Source organism: Leuresthes tenuis, unplaced genomic scaffold (assembly GCF_036924035.1).
Source record: "Leuresthes tenuis unplaced genomic scaffold, fLeuTen1.0.hap1 SCAF_6, whole genome shotgun sequence".
In the NCBI taxonomy this organism is placed as follows: Eukaryota; Metazoa; Chordata; class Actinopteri; order Atheriniformes; family Atherinopsidae; genus Leuresthes; species Leuresthes tenuis.
In genome coordinates, this window is record NW_027325360.1 from 9,069,335 (window position 1) to 9,088,325 (window position 18,991).

General features: G+C 40.3%; 1 protein-coding gene across 1 annotated transcript; it reads left to right on the top strand.

Moving 5' to 3' along the window:
* Positions 1-1,896: 1,896 nt before the first annotated feature.
* Positions 1,897-16,870, top strand: LOC140309008 (sperm flagellar protein 2-like). Its single transcript, XM_072386848.1, has 38 exons — positions 1,897-1,954; positions 2,199-2,301; positions 3,415-3,667; positions 3,856-4,053; positions 4,242-4,385; positions 5,072-5,148; positions 5,272-5,491; positions 5,708-5,896; positions 6,423-6,610; positions 7,440-7,611; positions 7,856-8,078; positions 8,193-8,275; positions 8,477-8,543; positions 8,688-8,728; positions 8,983-9,083; positions 9,204-9,451; positions 9,550-9,619; positions 9,721-9,875; positions 10,059-10,226; positions 10,359-10,492; positions 10,789-10,916; positions 11,193-11,331; positions 11,447-11,584; positions 11,714-11,859; positions 12,143-12,206; positions 12,288-12,347; positions 12,447-12,573; positions 12,639-12,770; positions 13,052-13,190; positions 13,524-13,596; positions 13,707-13,863; positions 13,955-14,061; positions 14,187-14,369; positions 14,563-14,655; positions 15,642-15,812; positions 16,062-16,274; positions 16,402-16,524; positions 16,741-16,870. The coding sequence occupies exons 1-38, from the start codon at positions 1,897-1,899 to the stop codon at positions 16,804-16,806; spliced, it is 5,151 nt and encodes a 1,716-aa protein (XP_072242949.1). The 3' UTR covers positions 16,807-16,870.
* The last annotated feature ends 2,121 nt before the right edge of the window (positions 16,871-18,991 follow it).

Here is an 18,991-nt window from a genome sequence, read left to right on the forward strand (position 1 = left end):
TACATCATGCTGGGAATAATGAGAGGGAGCTGCCAGAGGGGAGAAGCAGCACTTATTGCACGCTGTGCATATTGCATGCAGATTTCATACATTTGGAATTAATCCTGGCTTGCCAGCACATAAAAGAACAAACAAATAGTTTATTTGCCGTAGCTTTTTACAGACTTGCAGTGATTGTTCGCTGACAAGTGCCCTTTTCACCCCATTACCTCATGGGAACGATCAATATAATGTGATCTTAGAGGATAATCACAGTTGGCCCACATGACCAGGGCAAAAGCTAAGTTCTAATTACATTACTGTAGTCAGCAACACATGTATCCAAACTGATCATAAATGTCAGCTTTATGGCAAACGTATTTCAAGGGGTTAAAGTATGGGCATATTTCAGATGTGATGTGTAATAATAATTGTGGCTGTTCAGTTTGGAATATCATCAGCATTGCTGTCCTAAAAAAAAAAAAAAACAGTTTTCTACAGACCCAAAACAATTCATAAGGAACAGCAAACTGAGCTATTGAGCAAGATAGTTCATTAGAAGCGTCTAAATCTCACCCAATCTGTGTTTTTTTCTCAACAAAGTAATACATATATTAAACAGCGGTACATGGGTTTACACTCAGAGCTACTGTCAAAACTCTTCACACAATCCACAAAACAGAAGTCTTAAACAGCTCTCCTTATTTTACTTTCACATATTCAGTCATGACAATTGAACTGCAAAACACAATATTTTGTAGCACTCTTTTCAAATGCAACAGAACAATGCAATATTGTTAAAAGTATCATCAAAGTACTGTGACAGCTGGTTGTATTTTCAGATGAATATCCTGATTCATGGCTGGAAGAGAAGGAGGGAAAGAACCCAAACGCAGGACTTACGAGTTGAACAAACAGTGATTTTATGGGTCAAATTCAGGAAAGGCGCTGCCAAGGAAGGAAAAGCACAGAACCAATTATCAAAAATTAACAAGAAAACAAAACTCTAAATAATGACTCAGATCCAGCTATGAACAAAGGAAACCGAGGGACCAAATGTCTAACAAAAGACAGGTGGCGGTGACCAGTGAAACAAATGCTGAGACAAATAGTCACAAAATGCGTGACTTGAGCCTTCTTTGCGTTGCTATCTTATCACAGCTGTGTTGCTTTGCTGGAGACAGTGTATGTAGTTCCCGCCATTCATGTACTTTGTCATTGTCCTTTCACATTATGTCATCTATGTCATCTCTGTTGAACAATACACAAGGTATATGTGTCTACCACATCTCCACCTCTGGCCACAGATTTTTTGTGAAGTCGATGCATGCTGTATAAACTATTACTACTAAACAGTGGCTTGTAAACTTTAAAAACTCTTTGATTTCATTACACTATAGCTTTAAAACACTAACAACGACTAATGCACTGCATGATAAAAATTACTTAAGTGTATGCCTAAGGAAAAAAAAATTTTTTCTGAAGGTGCTGTAGAGTTTACCATATTTTGCAGATTATTTTATTACCTAATGAACTGAATAGCCCACGAATTGCCTCTGAATGAATACATACATTTCAGCAGGCAATAAAATGATTTGTCTGGTTACTAAACAATCTGTGAGTGTTGGCTCCCTCTGTAGCTGATTGCTAATTACTGAATGGGCTACTACTGGACCTGATAGTAAATTTCTAATCTAATTTTATTGAATTAGATTTTTATTTTAATTGAATTTCAGCTCTGTTTTCCCTTTGAGGTAAAACTGCCCCGTTTCGACTTCCTCTGTTGCCATGGTAACGGAAACCGAGTATGGACGAAATTTACCACGAAGCTGCTTTTAGCGATCAGTAGTGAGTTAAAAGAACATTTTACTTGCTGACATTAAGCTAAATCAAGGTGAAATTTCTCAGCCAAAGACGATGTCGGAGTTTTTGTCCAGATGGTTGAACCAGGAGCTCCGGTTGTCCAAACCTGTTGGTAAGTGTGGCAGAGGTCATGTCATTTCGACCAAGCTGAATTTTACTAGCGCTAACTTTTATCACGTAGCGACCTCACTAAAGTTGTTGAAAACTGAGGAAAAAGAGGGATAACAGTACAACGTTGCTACTTTGTCTTGATTTAGTAAAAAGTTTTGACGAGTCCCACCTTTAACATCATTCAGAAAGTAACTCTTCAAACAAGGCTGCTTATTGCTTACAAGGTTGCATGTTTATATTCATAGAGCCCAGAACCTTTGCCAAGGATTTCTCTAATGGTTACCTGATTGGGGAGATTCTGCATAAATATCAGATGCAAGATGGATTTAGTCTGTTTCTGAGGAAAAGGTAAGTTGCTGTCTCTCTGTCAAGTTGCAGTACTGTGCAAAGGTCTTGATCCACCCCTCATTTCTTCATAAAGAACTTACTTTTTTGTTATATTTTAATGTGGTCTTTAGCAATTGTTCTTCAGGCCCTCTTAAGTTTTTTCATAGTTTTTCTTTAGGCGCTGGCTGCTCGTTTTCGCTTTTCCTATTTTCCCTCCTTTATTTAGTTTCTTAACACTGACATATGAATCATTTAAGCATACAAGAAACAACAATCTCAGAGGATTAACCAGTGCTGTGCCTACAAATAAAAATTTAGCAAATAATCTGTTGTATCTGAAGGCACTTGTTAACATTGCTGTAGATATATTTATACATTTGACAAGTATAACACAGTCTTACATAAAATAATGTTTTTGTACCAACAAAATTATTCACAAAGAGCCATTTACTAAAATCTTGGCATATAGCAGCATAATGTGCAGTTCGTCCTTAAAAAAAAACTAGTCTAATGGAGAGCAAAAGAAGTGGACCTAAGAGATACATCTGGCCCTAAGTCATCTACTGTTCACTGAAGCCTATTCAGGAAAGGTCTCCATGGAAGGGTGACTGTCAGGAAGACGTTCTTATGGAAGGGGAACTGGGAGAAAAGGCTGAGGTATGCGAAATGACTCGAGAAGTGGACTGAAAATCAGTGGCAACAGGTCTTAGGAAGTGACAAATCCTCCCCAGAGCCCTGATCTCAACAGTCAGGGATGAATGGAACAAAAAGCAGAACACATCCATGTAAAAGCTTTGAAATTTTGAAGAAGCCCGGAGAACTATTCATGAAAAATTACTAAAAGTCTTGTCCAACTGGGTTCGAGCTGCTCATAGGACCCCAATAGATCTCTACAAACTCTGTTGTTTTCTTACATTATGTATATCCATATGTTTGCATGTTTCAATAAACTGCTGCACCTGTTTCAACTTGTCCAGCCAATATATAAAGAATTTACATTTTAAAGTAGATGCTTTTGCACAGCATTTGAAGTAGTATTGTTCCTTTTTTTCTGTTTTACTCAGACTCGTGCCTAATTATCCAAACTACTTTTGAAGTGATCATAACCAGAGTTAATCACACTTTCTGTCATAGCACCTCCATCTCCAAAGTGAATAACTTTACACGCCTTGAGCCTACTCTAAAGCTACTGGGGATCCCCTTCAACATAAACACAGCGCAAGACCTGATGCAGGAGAAGCCGGGCGTTGCCACACAGCTCCTTCACCAACTCTATATCGCACTTGAAAAGAAGAAGAACGAAGGACTCACCAAGACAATGATGGAAATTATGCAGCCCACAGCCACGGCAAACCTGCACAGAAAGGAGCATGAGTTGTACTCGTATGTAAGGGGCTGTATTGATTTCTTTGTGGTGTTTATAGTACATGCTTGTGATTAGAGATGCCTTTTTTTATCAGTATCTTCTAATCTTTCCTCCTTTTTATCATCACAAGTTGAGCTTACTAGGTTAATGCAATGATTGTTAATCAAAAAGAAAGAAAGAATTTTCAAGCATATTTTCATTTTATGTAGCGACTTCCTCAGGTGGTGAAACGCGATGCAGATATGAAGCTTCAAAAGGTTTCTCAGTACAACAGGGATAAATGCCAGCAATTGACCGACTTGTCTGTGGGGACCACAGCCATCGAGCAGAAGAGACAACTCAAAGTCCAGGATGAGAAAAGAGTAGAAAATAAAGAGAAAGTACTTCAGAGCACTAAGAGTAACAAAGTAATAGTTTTCCTCCATATTCACTTACCGTAAATGCATACAAAGCTTTACAACTTCGTCAGCACGATTCTGTCTGTGTTTCGTAGAAGACAAAGTTACGACTCTGTGGGGTATTTTGGAGTTGAACATCACTTTTACAATCATGTAAAAGCAATGTTTGTTTTTTACTTTAACGTGCTATGTTACAGGTATGTCCTGGTCATGAGGGGTGCGTTGATACGACTTGTGAGCTGGGCACTAATGTCCAGGTTCCAAAGGTGGCTTCCTGCACTTCACCTTTGAAGATAAAGAGAGAAAAGCAGCAGCAGCAGTACAACAAACACCAGGAACAGGTATGACCAAAATAAAGATAATGTTGTGATTATTCATTCGTCTTTAGCTGTAACTCAGTTTTTGGCTGAGGAGAGAGTGGGGTAAGATGAGCCAGTGGGTAGGTTGGCCAATCCTTTGTGTCATGACAACCATGCACTTTTATTGTAGTGTAACCATTAGTTTAGGAAGCATCCGTAATTTTTTTCCAAAAGTGACAAAAGGAGACATTTTGCATCGCATGGGCTATGTTATACTAAATATAATTTGGGCAGCTCTTTTGGATTTAGTTTTAGACTTGTTGTTTGACCTAAATGCTGATCAGTTTCTTGTTTGTTCGTTTTATCCAACAGTCTTTCTGTTTTAGGGAAGATTGCAACTTTGGTGTAATCTTTTAGTTATGTTTTATGTGAAGTCATCGTCAAGAAAAACTAATTTTAAAGCAAAAATAGATGATCAAATCAGTTTTTGAAAGAAGCAAGTTATTTTCAAAATTTCTCATGAGCTTAATTTAGATTCATAAGTATGGAAAGTTTACCCCGAAACGTTAACTTTCCCACTCATCTGGATCAACTTACAAACTTACACTTGTTTTATTTTCTATTATCTTTAGGACCACATCAGTTAAAATTTGCCCCACTCTCCCCTGCTAACACTGGATCTTTTTGTTGTTACTGTTTTCTTTGTTCTGTCCATTTCATTCATGCAGATAGTTCAGAATGAAATTGCCCAGTTTGAGGCAATCAGGAAGAAACTGACTACTTCTGCTCCTGCTTTGTCTTCAAGGTGAGTTAAAAGGAAACATTCACCAAATTAGTATAGTATTTATGTGGTACTCTGTTTTTTGAATGTTTGTATTACATTATATATTCACCTGTGTTCAACAGTTTCATATGTCAACCTTTTCAGTTCTAGTGGTCAGCCTCTCCCTTTAGATTTCACCTCTGGTGGCAGCAAACAGGACTGTAAAGCCTCTGAAGGTGGGACTAAGCTGATGTTACAGTCCAATACCAAGTATTTACAGGAGGTCCGAAAGAGGCTGAAGGATAATGCCAGTACCAGTGAGCAGCAACAAAGAAGACTAGACCGATTCCTGGTGGAGCAGTTCAAGGCTCGTGAAGCTGAACAGGTCAAACTCATCCTGACAGGGACAAATACCTACAAAGGGAGAGTGAAAACTGTTACATTACAATGTTGTCTGTTTCTCCTTCATAAGAAGCTTTTATTATTTCAAGATCTTTTAGTTTAAAATATGTTTAAAATAAAGCTTATATGTCATGTCTTGTTTGAGCTCATACTGTCATTTGAACTTCATCAGTTAGCTTTTGTGCTTCCTCTGCTTCAGGAGGTACAACGAGAGAAGCAATTGGTGAAGTGCCTGACGCGTCCGACCAAGCAGGAGCAGCGTTTGGTAGCTCAGCTAATGCAAATACGTCAGCAGAAACAGGTGATCCTGGAGAATCAGCTGTTCAAGGAGCAGCAGTGCCAGCAGCGAAGAGAAAAGGACTTCCAGGAAGCTCTGCACAGCGAGGCGGTGAGATCAATAAAGAAGCTAAATAAAGAAGAATCCTGGCTGTTGCAACTTTGTTTAAGGCTTTCTCAGCTACAATATGAGTGATGTCATAGGGATAGTAAGGAAAGTTTTGGTAGTTTGTAGTCTCAACAGAGAATATGCTGTTATGAAAAGAGAATGAGGACTTTGAAAGTAAGGAGTAAGGGGTAAAGTAAGACTGTGACTATCCTAACCATTATCTAATTCAAAGTCTGACCTTAAAACCAAATCTGGACCCTCAAAAATAATTTTGTACCCATTGGGGACAAAGAAATCTGTCCTCAGTATTCACAGGAAGTCCCTATGAGTAAGTGTGCAGTCAGAATTTTCGCCCCATACTGTCATAAAAACAAGCACACACACACACACACACACACACACACTTCATTATCTGTAAAGGTATTAAGAAAATATAAAAAAATAATCTCTTACAACTGCAGTAAATGGCAGGAACATTTATCCTATGCTTTCTCCACTCCTTCCATCTCACTAACTGGGCTCGGTGTAGGTTTTGGCTCAGGAGGCTAAGTTGGCCCATGCAGAAGAGATCCGAAAGGAGCTTGAATTCTGTAACAGGACTGCTGCAGAACGAGCTCATAGCAGACACAAGAAGCACTCCGAGAGCTGCAAGGACATAGTGGGACAAATAGTGGACTTGGTAACCAAGGTTGGGGAACATCGTCAGCTCACTGGGAGGTACATAGCATGTCTGATCCACTTCTTCTGTTTTATGTCTCTTATGAAGAAAATCAAAAATGTAAAAGTGGGCTTGAATCAGAACTGATCTCTTGTTCATACTGTTAACAAGTATGGAGGAATGTGAAATGTGTTATTAAAAATGCCTTTTTTGTTAGAGTTTGGAGTGAATCGTAAGTTTAGTAAACAGTTCTTATTTTGTGACTTCAGGATGTGAAGCATAGCATCGAGGTGCCGAAAGTTCAAATCCTCCCGATGTCTGTATATGCTCAATGTATCTATTATCTAGCAAAGTTTAAAGTCAGTGTATGGCTGAATTTAATTTTACTTTAAAACTCACACTGCCTAAATAGATTTTATTAACCCTTCCTTTCCAAACAAAAAATCATTGAAAAGGTCATCCAAACTGACAAACTGGGAAATTACAGATATTGGAAACATTATTGTAAAACTCACCTGCCCAATGTTAGGAGATGCAAAGATGTATGATCTTCTTTCGCTCATCATCTAATACAATATATCTGCAAAGTCATTATGCACCCCCACGCAATATTGATTTTATGTTCTGTATTTTATAGTATATTCTGTCTATTACTGCAGGTCTGTATCAGCTCCTTTAATCAAGGCCAACCAAAGCATTTCTGCTCATTGAAATAATTTTATGTTATAAATAAATTAATGCATGCAGATGGCATCAAACAGTACACAAACAGTACATTATAAGCTACTTGGTACGTTATTGATTAAGTTAATCAAAACGATTGAACAAGTTTCAGATGATTTTGGGTCCAATTTGGCCTCCTGTAATCTTTTGTGTTGTCATGATCAGCTTGGTTCCAGGGAGCCTAATGAGAGAGTGGAAGGAATTGCTGTTTAGAGGTCTGGCTCTCTATGAGCCCACAAAAAGCCACCAGCCAGAGCTTGAATTTTCTTCTTCACTGGACCCCGCAGAGCTTAAGAAGCAGGAGATACTCAACAATCTGGAATATGATGAATACACTGTGAGTGAAACTTGACTACAGTGAATTCACATCAAGTATATATGAAAATGATAAAATAATTATATGTGATCAATAGAATATGTACGTAGTACATCTTTATCAACTAATTAACATTTTAGAAAAAAAGCTGAATATCTAGCCAATCTAGCTGGGTTTTTTTTACACTGACAAAGTTTGGTGTTTAAATAAAAAACCCAGAGGTGTCTGACAGCTAAACATTTTCTCTATTTTTGTTATGTTTCAGAGGACTGTTGGTGAGTGGGCGTGGCCAGAGGAAGCAGAGGAGACTAATTTACCCCTAACTGCCAATAACATTCTTGCACACGTTATCCAACAACTGAAGAAAATGGTTCACCCTCCAGTCCTTGAACCGTCTTCCCCTTTAATTTCTCATTTTGCCATTAAGGCCTGCATCTTAGGAAAGCTTTGCACAGGCAAGACCACCTGCCTGGCCAAGATTACTGAAGGTAAACAGTCTGAGTACACACAGAAACACCGTTTTGCACCACATGATGGTTACCTAACTAAAATCTTATATTATAACTAGAAGCTGATTATGTGTATTCCTTTTTTTGCTCCAGCACTTGGCATCCGTGTCTTATCAGCTGACACATTGATTACGGAAGCACTACAGGCTTACAAGAATGAAAGTGACTCAAGTGAGGTACTGTGCTGTCACTTCAAAAGTGTCATTTTTCATTTGATCAAAGCTCATGATTTTGCTTCAGAAGTATTTATCAGAACCATAAAACCATACAAGTCTCCTCTTTTGGTCTAAATTTCATTAACATGCATCTCCTTTGTACCAAAAAAGACTTCAATTATCTCACATGCTTCACAGCTTTCAATAACCCTTTTTGTACAGAATCAACAGGCTACAGAGCAGCAGGGAGAGACGGACAATGGTCATCACCCAACATCAATGAAATCTGGTGGGTTTTTGAAGCCTCACAGTCCGACTCTGTTCTGTGCTGTTTTGTATTTAAATTGAAGTGTTATTTGCTTGTAATAACAAGTGTATTTCAAAGGTCCATATTGATTTGATATGTGCAGCTTAAATTTCCTTTTTTTTTCAGATGATAATATCCATGTTGAAAGTAGAAACTTTAATGCAAAAGTAAGTGTATTTTTTTACTTTCCGTTTCTCATACTGTATGTCTGAGCCACTTCTTCTGTTTTGTATTTATATACTCGTTTTGTAAAATGTATTCAGCACGAGCCATTCTAAAGTAATCTACCTTTTTTTAGCAGGCAACATAATAGACTGGGAAAATTTAACGATTTGAAATTCGAAATAGGAATTCTATGTTTTTCCCGTATCTGAAACTAAAGACGTCAGTTTTCACCTTCTTCCACGTGTCCCTTATCCAGCTGTCTCGTGCAACACATGGAGCGGCTGCAGAAAAAGAGATGAGGAAAGGTAATGCCATCCCAAATGAGCTGTTAGTGGACATTATGGTGGAAGCAATCAGGTGAGACTATAACTGACATTGCAGTCCATGTGTTTAATATATTATTTCTATATATAATGTGGATAAATAACAACCTCACAAATAGTCAAGACACTTGAATAGTTGTTGTGCCCTTACTAGTCAGCTTCCAGCTGAGTCAGGCTGGATCCTGGATGGCTTTCCATATGACATCAGCCTAGCCCACCTGTTAGAGAAAGCCCTGGGTGGGTCTGTAGATGAAGGCAATGAAGTTGTAAACAATAGATCAAACTTTGCTGACGATCCTGATTCACCTGGACCTCCACCAAGCCCTGCACCTGTGCTGGACTTAGTTCTCCTGCTGGATATCCCTGATGAGTGTGTGGTCAGACGTGCATACAGCTATTTGGGTATGTTACGCTGATTGCAGCTTAATGTTGTGCATATATGTGCACTGTTTACTCTGTGTACCCCAATGGGGGTTATCTTCCTCACAAATCTTGTTCAGATACAGATACTGCTGCCAAAACCTTCCACCCCAGAGACAAGATCTTGTATCAAGCACAGATTCCACACAGGTAATAAAGAGGAATCAGGTGGCAAACTTAGAGCAGCACATTGCCTCTGCTGCATGATCATAACCTGTATCCTTTTTTTTAATCAACATTTCTACGCCAAGGATCTCAGCTTTTCAGGAAACCTGGCCAGCGCTGGAGAAATGGTTTGGTGAAAAGCAAAACATTTTGGTCCGCCTCGATGCAGACGTAGATGAGGGTGAGCTTTACGGCAAGGTGGAGTCTATCTTGCAACAAGTTCTGCAGAAAAAACAGAAAGGTAAGATCCTTGCATTGTCCCTCTCAGAAGCAATTTGTCCATATAACTGTGAAACAATTACAATGATTTGATTATAATTATCTTTTCCATTTGTTTCTACTGTACATGTACTGTATAACACTATCCAATTCACAATATTACAACATATTCCTTCATCAGCTCTTACCAGTTCACCTGTAGAAGATATAGTTCCAGAGAGTATAAAAGCTCCGGACACTTCTCCAACCCCAAATCCTCCTGAAGACCAGCCTCCAGCTCTCAGTGAACAAGAAGGTGACCCCACAGAGTCTCTCTCCAGCCTTCAGAAGGAAGAAGTCCAAAGTGAGTGGTTACTTTATGTCCCATACAGAGGCTGAAGCTCCTTGACGCAGCTGTCTCTGATTCTGGGAACTTTGTTGCATGTCCTTCCCCTCCCTCTGCCCTCATTTCCTGTCAAGCAACTTGTTATTCTAAAGATCATATACTTTTCTGCCTTATCGATAGGGTTCTCTGGGGATGTGCCACCTTCCTCATTGTCTAATGAGGACTCTAAAGGAGACCCTAAGAACTTTTCTGAGTCACCCTCTTCTGACGAGGGTTCGTCCAATCAGGTCTATCTGGACCTACCCCTTCCTCTGGTAGGATAAAACTTTTATGTTTTGTTGGTGAGATTTTGTTTTTAGGGTTGGGAATGTAAGATTTGTTGTTTCTATCACGTAAAACGAAATTTGAATCCACTCACTTGGGTTACCAGAAGGTGGCCTTCTACATGGCTTTCATTTAGCTGGTGGGCATGTACTCTCCCGCCTGCATTACCTGGCATCATGAGATGTGAAATGTGCCGCTTCGCACTGTCCTCTTTATGTTTTGTATTTCTTCTCTTCTTCCCTGCGACCCCATTTGCTCATGACTTTCCCTCTTTGTCTATCTTTAGGAGATAGCAGAATACCTGTTCTCAAACTGGGACACTGCGTGTGATTCTTATGTGAATGATGTCAAAAAAGTTATGCAGCAGCTGCGCTCACAACGCACTGTTATTGATCATCAGCTCTTCAACATCAGGTAGAACACACATAATTTGGTTTCCGCTTTCACAACTAAATACAGCAACACACTTATGACCTGTTAATGGAAGCCTGTTGATTATTCTTACATTTATTATTCTGGAATTTGTTTTAATTGTTACAGATTAACATGAAATTGGAACTACTGAGTATTTATTATCTGTCTGAGAATGCAGTATCAGCAACAGGTTGCCTGTTCTCATTTTAAGATGCAATAGGAATATATGATATTTATTAATGCAAAAGTGCATCAACCCATTTTCTGGTTCCACAGAGAGAGATATAAGCATTTTTTGCAACGCCCAGATTTGAAGCAGGAGTTAGTTTCTAAATGGCAGAAGGACTTCAATAACATACCTGATGACATGAGAGAAGATGAGGATACCAAAGCAGAGCTGCATCTGAGACTGGATGTAAGACTTTGCCGTACACTGTGTTGCACAGCTAACATTATTAAAGTGATCACACAAAAGCATTCTTAAAAAGGACATTTTCGAATGTTTGTGGGCGGTTCTGATATTTACACAGGAATTACGTGAACCTTTGTGGGACATAAGTGACAAACGTAAAGAGGAAGATGAGAAGGAGAGGGCTGCTATCATGTGTAATGGCTGGTTGGAGGACCACGCTACTATGCTCATCAACCACCATTCTATACTAATGCAGGTGAATTACAGTTGATTGACGAATTTCTATTGGCCCTCTTTTTTTTTTTTAGCACAATGCTTTCCTGGTTCCCTGACCGTGACTTAGTCTTTGACAAAACCATAAAATTGGGTTGATTGTGTCGTCTAGGTGGAGCTGAGCCTTTTCCAGCAAACACTCCGTACCCTGAGGGTCTATTATTGGAGCATGTACATGCAGGTGCCACTTACAACACTCCCCGAAAGCTCCTATATTCACCTGTTGGAAAAGCCTGCAATTAAAGATCAGGATGAGAGGCAAGACACATGCTCACTCATTATTAACCGAACCAACTGATGTGGTGTCCATGGTATTATGGATGTTCACTTGAAAATATTTATTTTGTTTTATTAGTAGAAACACTGAGGGTACAAGTGAGCGAAGTCCGATGAATATTCGAGAGTTTAAGGGGAAAAAAACGTAAGGAATTGCCCACAATGTTCTCTGCTCTCTGTTTGATGTTATCCCAAATACTTTGCAACAGAACTACATGTAAACACAAAATAGTTATCTCTCTTTCTACATCACTCCCCTCCACAGCTGGCCTGACTCCTCAGAAGCAGCCTCCAAGAAGGCTGATCAGGATGAGTCGGAATCTGAGAAGGTCAGAATGCCTGCCTCAAACAAATTAAGATATTTACTGAGATACTCAGTAGATGGTAACCCTTTTCCTTGTTTGCTTTAGCTTATAGATGAGAAAGTCATCTCTGTCTGTGAGGAGGCAGTTAAATCTATCAGCCAATTGGTAATACTTGCTTTCTGTAGAAATCTATGGAGTTGATATGAATATTATATACTATATGTTTGTTTTATTTTGACTTTTATATGCTATGCATTTGTTTAGGTGTCAGCAGAGGCCCAGCAGAGGCCAATAAAAGAGCAGAAAGAAGGACTACAGGAGAAGGAGGAGAAGAAGACGGAGAATTCCAACACAGCCCAATACAAAAAGCAGCCATCAAAAAAAGAGAAAGGCAAACGATTGTCAACCGATAAGAAATCTGAGGAATTGTGTTCTAATGTTCACTTTATTTTTCAGTTGACCTTCTGTATCCTTATCATCTCTCACCATTTTGTTCTCCCCCAACACCATCTGATGATTCAGAGACTCCTGATCAGGAGAGAGTAGAGAAAATTAATAAAGAGTATGCAGCTGCACTGAGTCATGAGGGTATGCCAGCACCCGCACACACACACACACACACACACACACACACACACACACACATACAAATATTCACATATCACTTTCAGCTGTCCTTTTAACACATTGTTATGTTATTAAAATGCTTTGTGGCTTTGATTAATGTAAGATGTATAGCTGCAGGTATGTCAGTTTTCACATGTGCAGGTAGGTAGTTGCATTTGTGCACATACAGTGCAGGCTGTTCTGTGTGTATGTGATATGTGTTACTATCTTTGTGTTTCACCTTTTGTGTGTGTGTTCTATAGGGAATGTGGCAAAGGTGCGCATTGAGCTGGTGAAAGGTCACAATCAGATGATGGTGCGCTCCCTGCAAAGGAGGGCACAAGAGATCTTCAGCAACATGGAGAAGTTGTTACAAGCATGCTATCTGGCAGATATGAAATGGTACGATATGTGAAGCATAGCAGGGCTCTGCATATCAGAGAGGGGGCTTTTGATTAGGGTGTAATTTTGAAAAAAAACATTTTATCATCTTCTTCTGGGATGATGCCATATCTCCAGAATAAACTGATGGACTTGTATTATGTTTATGCTCTGATTTAGTGCTCTGAAGTGTTGCTGAAGTCACTCTGTAATTTTAAAATGCTTACTAATGTAGAAAAACTAGGTATTTATGATGGATTGTTTCTAAAATGCTTAAACCTAGAAGTTGAAATGATATTTTGGCCATACATTGTGGATGGAAAACATTTGACGCATCTCTCTCTTCCTCTCTAGTATTGACCAGTTGACAGAAGTGGTTCGCCACCACATAGAGGCTGGCAGCAAGCTGCAGTATGAGCTGGTGTTGGTTTGTAGTAGATTTCCTTCATATTTGAATATCCACCTTAGTATTCAAATAGTAATTGTTAAATTTCACAATGTAACATTTGTACAACATTGTCCATTACGTTACTCCAGGAAGACTCAGACTTTTATCTGAATGGAGACTGTCTGTTTGTGGCAAGCCCGGCTCCTCCTCCTCGTCCACCCCCTTTGGAGAAACCTTTACAGTCTACTCCAACGATCACTCAGCTGGAATCTCTCCACCATCAGCTATACAGCATCGCTCCATCAGGTGGATAAAAAAGAGACAACTTGTGTTGTAACTGGGTCATTCAATCATTAATCCATCCACCATTCTTTTTCCTTTTGTTTCTGACTTTTAGGCCTTATGTCCAGTCTTGAGTTCTGCAGTTTGCTCACAGATATGGTCTCTATTTCCATGGGCAGAAACACCCTACCGGTACCCTGGGTGGGCATGAATGAAACAAAGGTATACAACATGAAGCATTTCAGACTCAAATCAGAAACTTCTATGACAAAACACATATGACCGTGTCCATGGGCCTCACAGAGATGTTCCAGATGTTCTTTCAGTTCTGCATCTCCTGTTTCCAGTTGAAGGAGATTGTGTCTTTGCTAACGGACGACTATGAGCTGATAGACTGGCGGCGGTTTCTGCTCAGTGCTGCTCTCCCCTGGCCTTTTCCCTCACTAACACAGTTGCTGGATGTGCTGCAAAGTTTCAAGGTAGCAGATGCTGTTAACACAGGCTATGTTAACGAGGAGCAGTACCTACAGGTTAGTCCCTAACTGAGATTCTGATTTGCAAGGTAAACATTTAAACTGCATTTGAGATCAAATTAAGTCTTTCTGCATGTTACAAACTCTATATAATATGTAGTTAAATGTATAATAAAATATCAAATGAAAAGTGTAGCTCTCCAAATGTAAAATTGGACTAAGTCACTGTCCTTACCTCCTTTGTCAACAGATACAGTTGTGGTTTTCCAGTGAAATGGTGAAGACCGTTCCAGAGGACCCCTCTGAGCCTTTACCTTATGACCGTCTGGCCAACCTTCACAAGGTAAATGCCCCGCAATTTGTTTCCACCAGCAACATATATAACATAAAGGTTACGAATAAAATGACAAACTGGCAAAGTATAATGAACACAGTGCATACATCTGATAGATGAATAGCACATCGCCCAATTTCAAAATCCATCCATCCATCATCTGCCGCTTCTCCGGGGGTCGGGTCGCGGGGGCAGCAGCTTGAGCAGAGAAACCCAGACGTCTCTGTCCCCGGCCACTTCCTCCAGCTCTTCCAGGGGGACCCCGAGGCGTTCCCAGGCCAGCCGAGAGACATAGTCTCTCCAGCGTGTCCTGGGTCTTCCCCGGGGTCTCCTCCCAGTGGGACGTGCCCGGAACACCTCCCCAGGGAGGCGCCCAGGGGGCATCCTAACCAGATGCCCGAGCCACCTCATCTGACTCCTCTCAATGCGGAGGAGCAGCGGTTCTACTCCGAGCCCCTCCCGGATGACTGAGCTTCTCACCCTATCTCTAAGGGAGAGCCCAGACACCCTGCGGAGGAAACCCATTTCGGCCGCTTGTATTCGCGATCTTGTTCTTTCGGTCACTACCCACAACTCGTGACCATAGGTGAGGATGGGAACGTAGATTGACCAGTAAGTAGAGAGCTTCGCCTTCTGGCTCAGCTCCCTCTTCACAACGACGGGTCGGTGCAGAGCCCGCAACACTGCAGACGCTGCACCGATCCGCCCGTCAATCTCCCGCTCCATTCGTCCCTCACTCGTGAACAAGACCCCGAGATACTTGAACTCCTCCACTTGGGGAAGGATCTCATTCCCGACCCGGATTATTATCATATTATCATAAATAATTCTTTCAGTTTTTGGTAATATCTTGTGAAAATAAATTACTCCAATACCCGAACTGACACAGCTACTTCAGTTGTGATCTAAACCTCAGAGTGATGTGTTTACAATTCCAATCAACAGCACTGTGAAAGTTGAATTTAATTAACGGTTATGTTTTTGTCTATGCTTAGTTCTTTTTCCAGTTATTTGCAGACCACACCTTCTCTCCTCCTCGACTGGATTATGTGTCCATGCTACTGTACTTTGCAGCTGATCCTAACCCCAGACAGGGTTTCATCAGAGCACTTCTTGTAGCGTCGGGACAGCACCTCAAGCAGCACTCGCAATGCCATCTTGTCAAGGTGAGTGTGTCAGAGAAGTTCAATAAGATCCTCCTTATTTTCTATTGCCAAATGCAGTATTATTTTTTGTGAGCATCCATCCATTGTCCATACGTTTGGTGTTCCATCAGATGGTTCAGAATAACAACATAGACCAGTTGTATCATGTTCTATCATGTCAACATTTTTCTAGCAGGTTGCGTCACATTTGTCGTGGTTGATAATCCTCCTTAGAGCTGAATAAGACCATGTTATCTCTGTGTGTTGTAGTCTATGCCCAGTATAGGAGAAGCAAGAGATGTCACCTTTGTAGAAGTTAACAGAGACTACAAAGAAGAAGACACTCTGTTTTCAAGCAGTTTTTTGTGGGAGCAGGAAGTGTCAATTCCCACTCTCCTGAACGTCACCTGCCACAAAGTCACTATGATGAAAAACAGTAGCCCCCTTCCTCCAGGCTGCCTGAGTGAGGAGGAGCACACAGAGGTATTACCTGATGAAAGTTAAAACTCGCTTAGCAAAATGTATTAATAAACGATTCAACGGGATAACATTTTGCTGTTCATTTTGAAAAGTTGTCACAGTGATATGCTTTATTTTTGCTGGCCTCTAGCACCTGGTACACGTATACACGGAGCTGGGATATGAGCCTGAGGACTGTGTCCCGTTCTCCATTCTTTCGAAGCACCCTCACATCCTCATGTTGATGGAAACCTTAACACACTACCAGCTTGTTGTAAGTTTGTATACATTATCATCTCTGTTTTTATTTGTTCTCTTATTTAAACCATCTGATGAAAATCTAAAATTGCAGAGCTGTCTGCTGCTCATACTCATACTCATCCAGCATCGTGTGCATTATTGCTCTCTCTCCCCACACTGCACATCTTCTCTCACGTTTTTGACCTGTATTAAAAATTGCTCTCTCTCTGTCTCTCTATTTGTCCATCAGAACATTCATAGGCTGATACTGGCTCATCAGGAGGAAGGAGAGGCGAACTGTTTGACAATTTCCTAAAGAAAATGACAAGATTCAGTACTTAGACTTCATGTTCTGCTTTTCTGTTTAGTTTCAATAAAGAAACCTGTCATCATCACTGTCTGTCTTCGCCTCCTCCTTCATTAGTCCTGCGTTTGGATCCAGCCCCTACAAAGAATCCTGACATGGGTAGGGTGTAGAAATGGCTATAAACACATATATACATACATGGTATTCAGTCAGTTTGTCTGTATCTTGCTGGTTTCAGTTGGCTTCTTGGCTCCTGTCATATCTTCTCAAGTTCATTCTTCTGCTGCCTGTAACCTTGGTAACCTTCGGACCTGATCACAGACTTCATAAGCAGCTCTGTGTTTATCATTTTGGTTACTCTTCTTCTGTATATTGACTGTGTCAGAACACTCCCCCATAAGGTCTAGTCTCAAATCAACTCATAAATGATAAATGTGTTTTATTTCCAGTCTCGCTTTATTTGTCTTCTCTTGGGAGAGTGGTTTCTTTTCCACAACAACAATTACCTCAGTGATGGCAGGACTGACTCTTTTCCTCCCACACTCGAGCAGTTTTTCTGATCGACTTGCTTTTCTAATGACCTGTCTAACACAGAGAAACCCCAGTTGTGGTTACAATGAGAGTATTGTCCAGGATAACCCACATGCCAAGCCTGACTTGCAACCCTATCGCAGTTCATGTTATATGCGTTTTTAATAGTTCAGAAAAAAAGATGGAAACATTGAAAAATCTGAATTTGTATGTAGATTAACAATACGCTGTAGCCTTTTCTGTTACTAAAGAAAAAACAAGCAGTTAGTACGTCATTGACCTAAATTAAGAACAGATGTAATTTTTTTTCTATGTGCTTTTTGTTATGTGAGGGGGTGGAGGAGGGCGGCTTACCTGATTAAACAGCCATTACCATTTACATTTGTCAAATTTCACATGACAAGGGCCTGGGGAACCTTTCAACCACCGTCACATCGCCTGCTCCTGCTTTCCCTTCTTCCCTTCTTCCCATTAGCACTACAGGCTCAGAGCTATTGGACCTCTCTGTGACTTTTAGAGAAAACGGAGCAACTCAGATGTGACATATACACAGAATCAAACATGCAGACTTGCATTCAAAACCTCTTGATGATCAAGGAAGCATTTCAGTGAGTGACTTCATGACCTCTCTGCTTTTCTCTGAGACAGAGCATGTCGGATTAATACTAAGTTCACTAAAGATGGGTTTAGGATGTCACATCAAAGATTTTAAAGGGTAAAGTTTTTCTTCACAGAGAGGCTGTGTTTCCAGCAGCAACATTTTCATTGACAGTTTATTTTCTAATTGGATGAGGGAACTTTAGCTGCAGCTCAGTGCATGCTGCTGATGACAGCGTGAGGACTGCATGTTGGATGTTCTGTCTTCTGGCTCCTGCAGAGCGCTTCAGTTGTCATATTACACATTTTATTCTGCTGTCATGAGTAATATACTCACTCTGGAGTTATTGACATTGAATGTGTTACATTTCTCCTGTGTTTGTTTTCTGTCTGACTTCAACTGCAGCCAGTAGTATCATCATCCACATGCAGTTTTTGTTAACTTTCTACACAGTTGTAAATGTGTTAAAGACATTAAAACATTTTTCTTATTTAATTGTGCCTTATTTGCATCAATCTTTTTTGCACTGGTCTGACATTGTGTCTGTTTCAAGGAAAACAGATAATACAGTTAAATTATACAATTATTTATCATTACTGTAATATTGATATTATTATTATTATTATTGTGTCTTGTGTTTTACACCAAAGGCAAGAAACTCATATGTTCTATATTTCAGAAAGTGGCAGAAACCAGCTTAACTCAGGCCCACCCCCTGGTGGTCTGACTGAGTAACACCATGGAGCTGAACTCTGGGCCTTCATCGCTGGAGTTACCCCAACATCTTATGCCTTATACTGTGCTGGGGGAGATCTGTTTAATAAACCTGAAAAAACTCTGGAACAGGTCTCTTCTACTGATACACGTAGGTAAAACAAATACATATCTGTGACTCAACAGTTTCCAGATTAACACCCTTTCTTTCCCTCTCTCCCCCTTTCTCTCCTTCACTTTACTCTGGGCTCTCTCTCCTCCCAACAGCACATTAATCTGTCTCTCATCCTTCCGGCCATCTTTACTGATTCACATGCCCCAGGACCTTGACTTGAGGACATGCTGTATTGG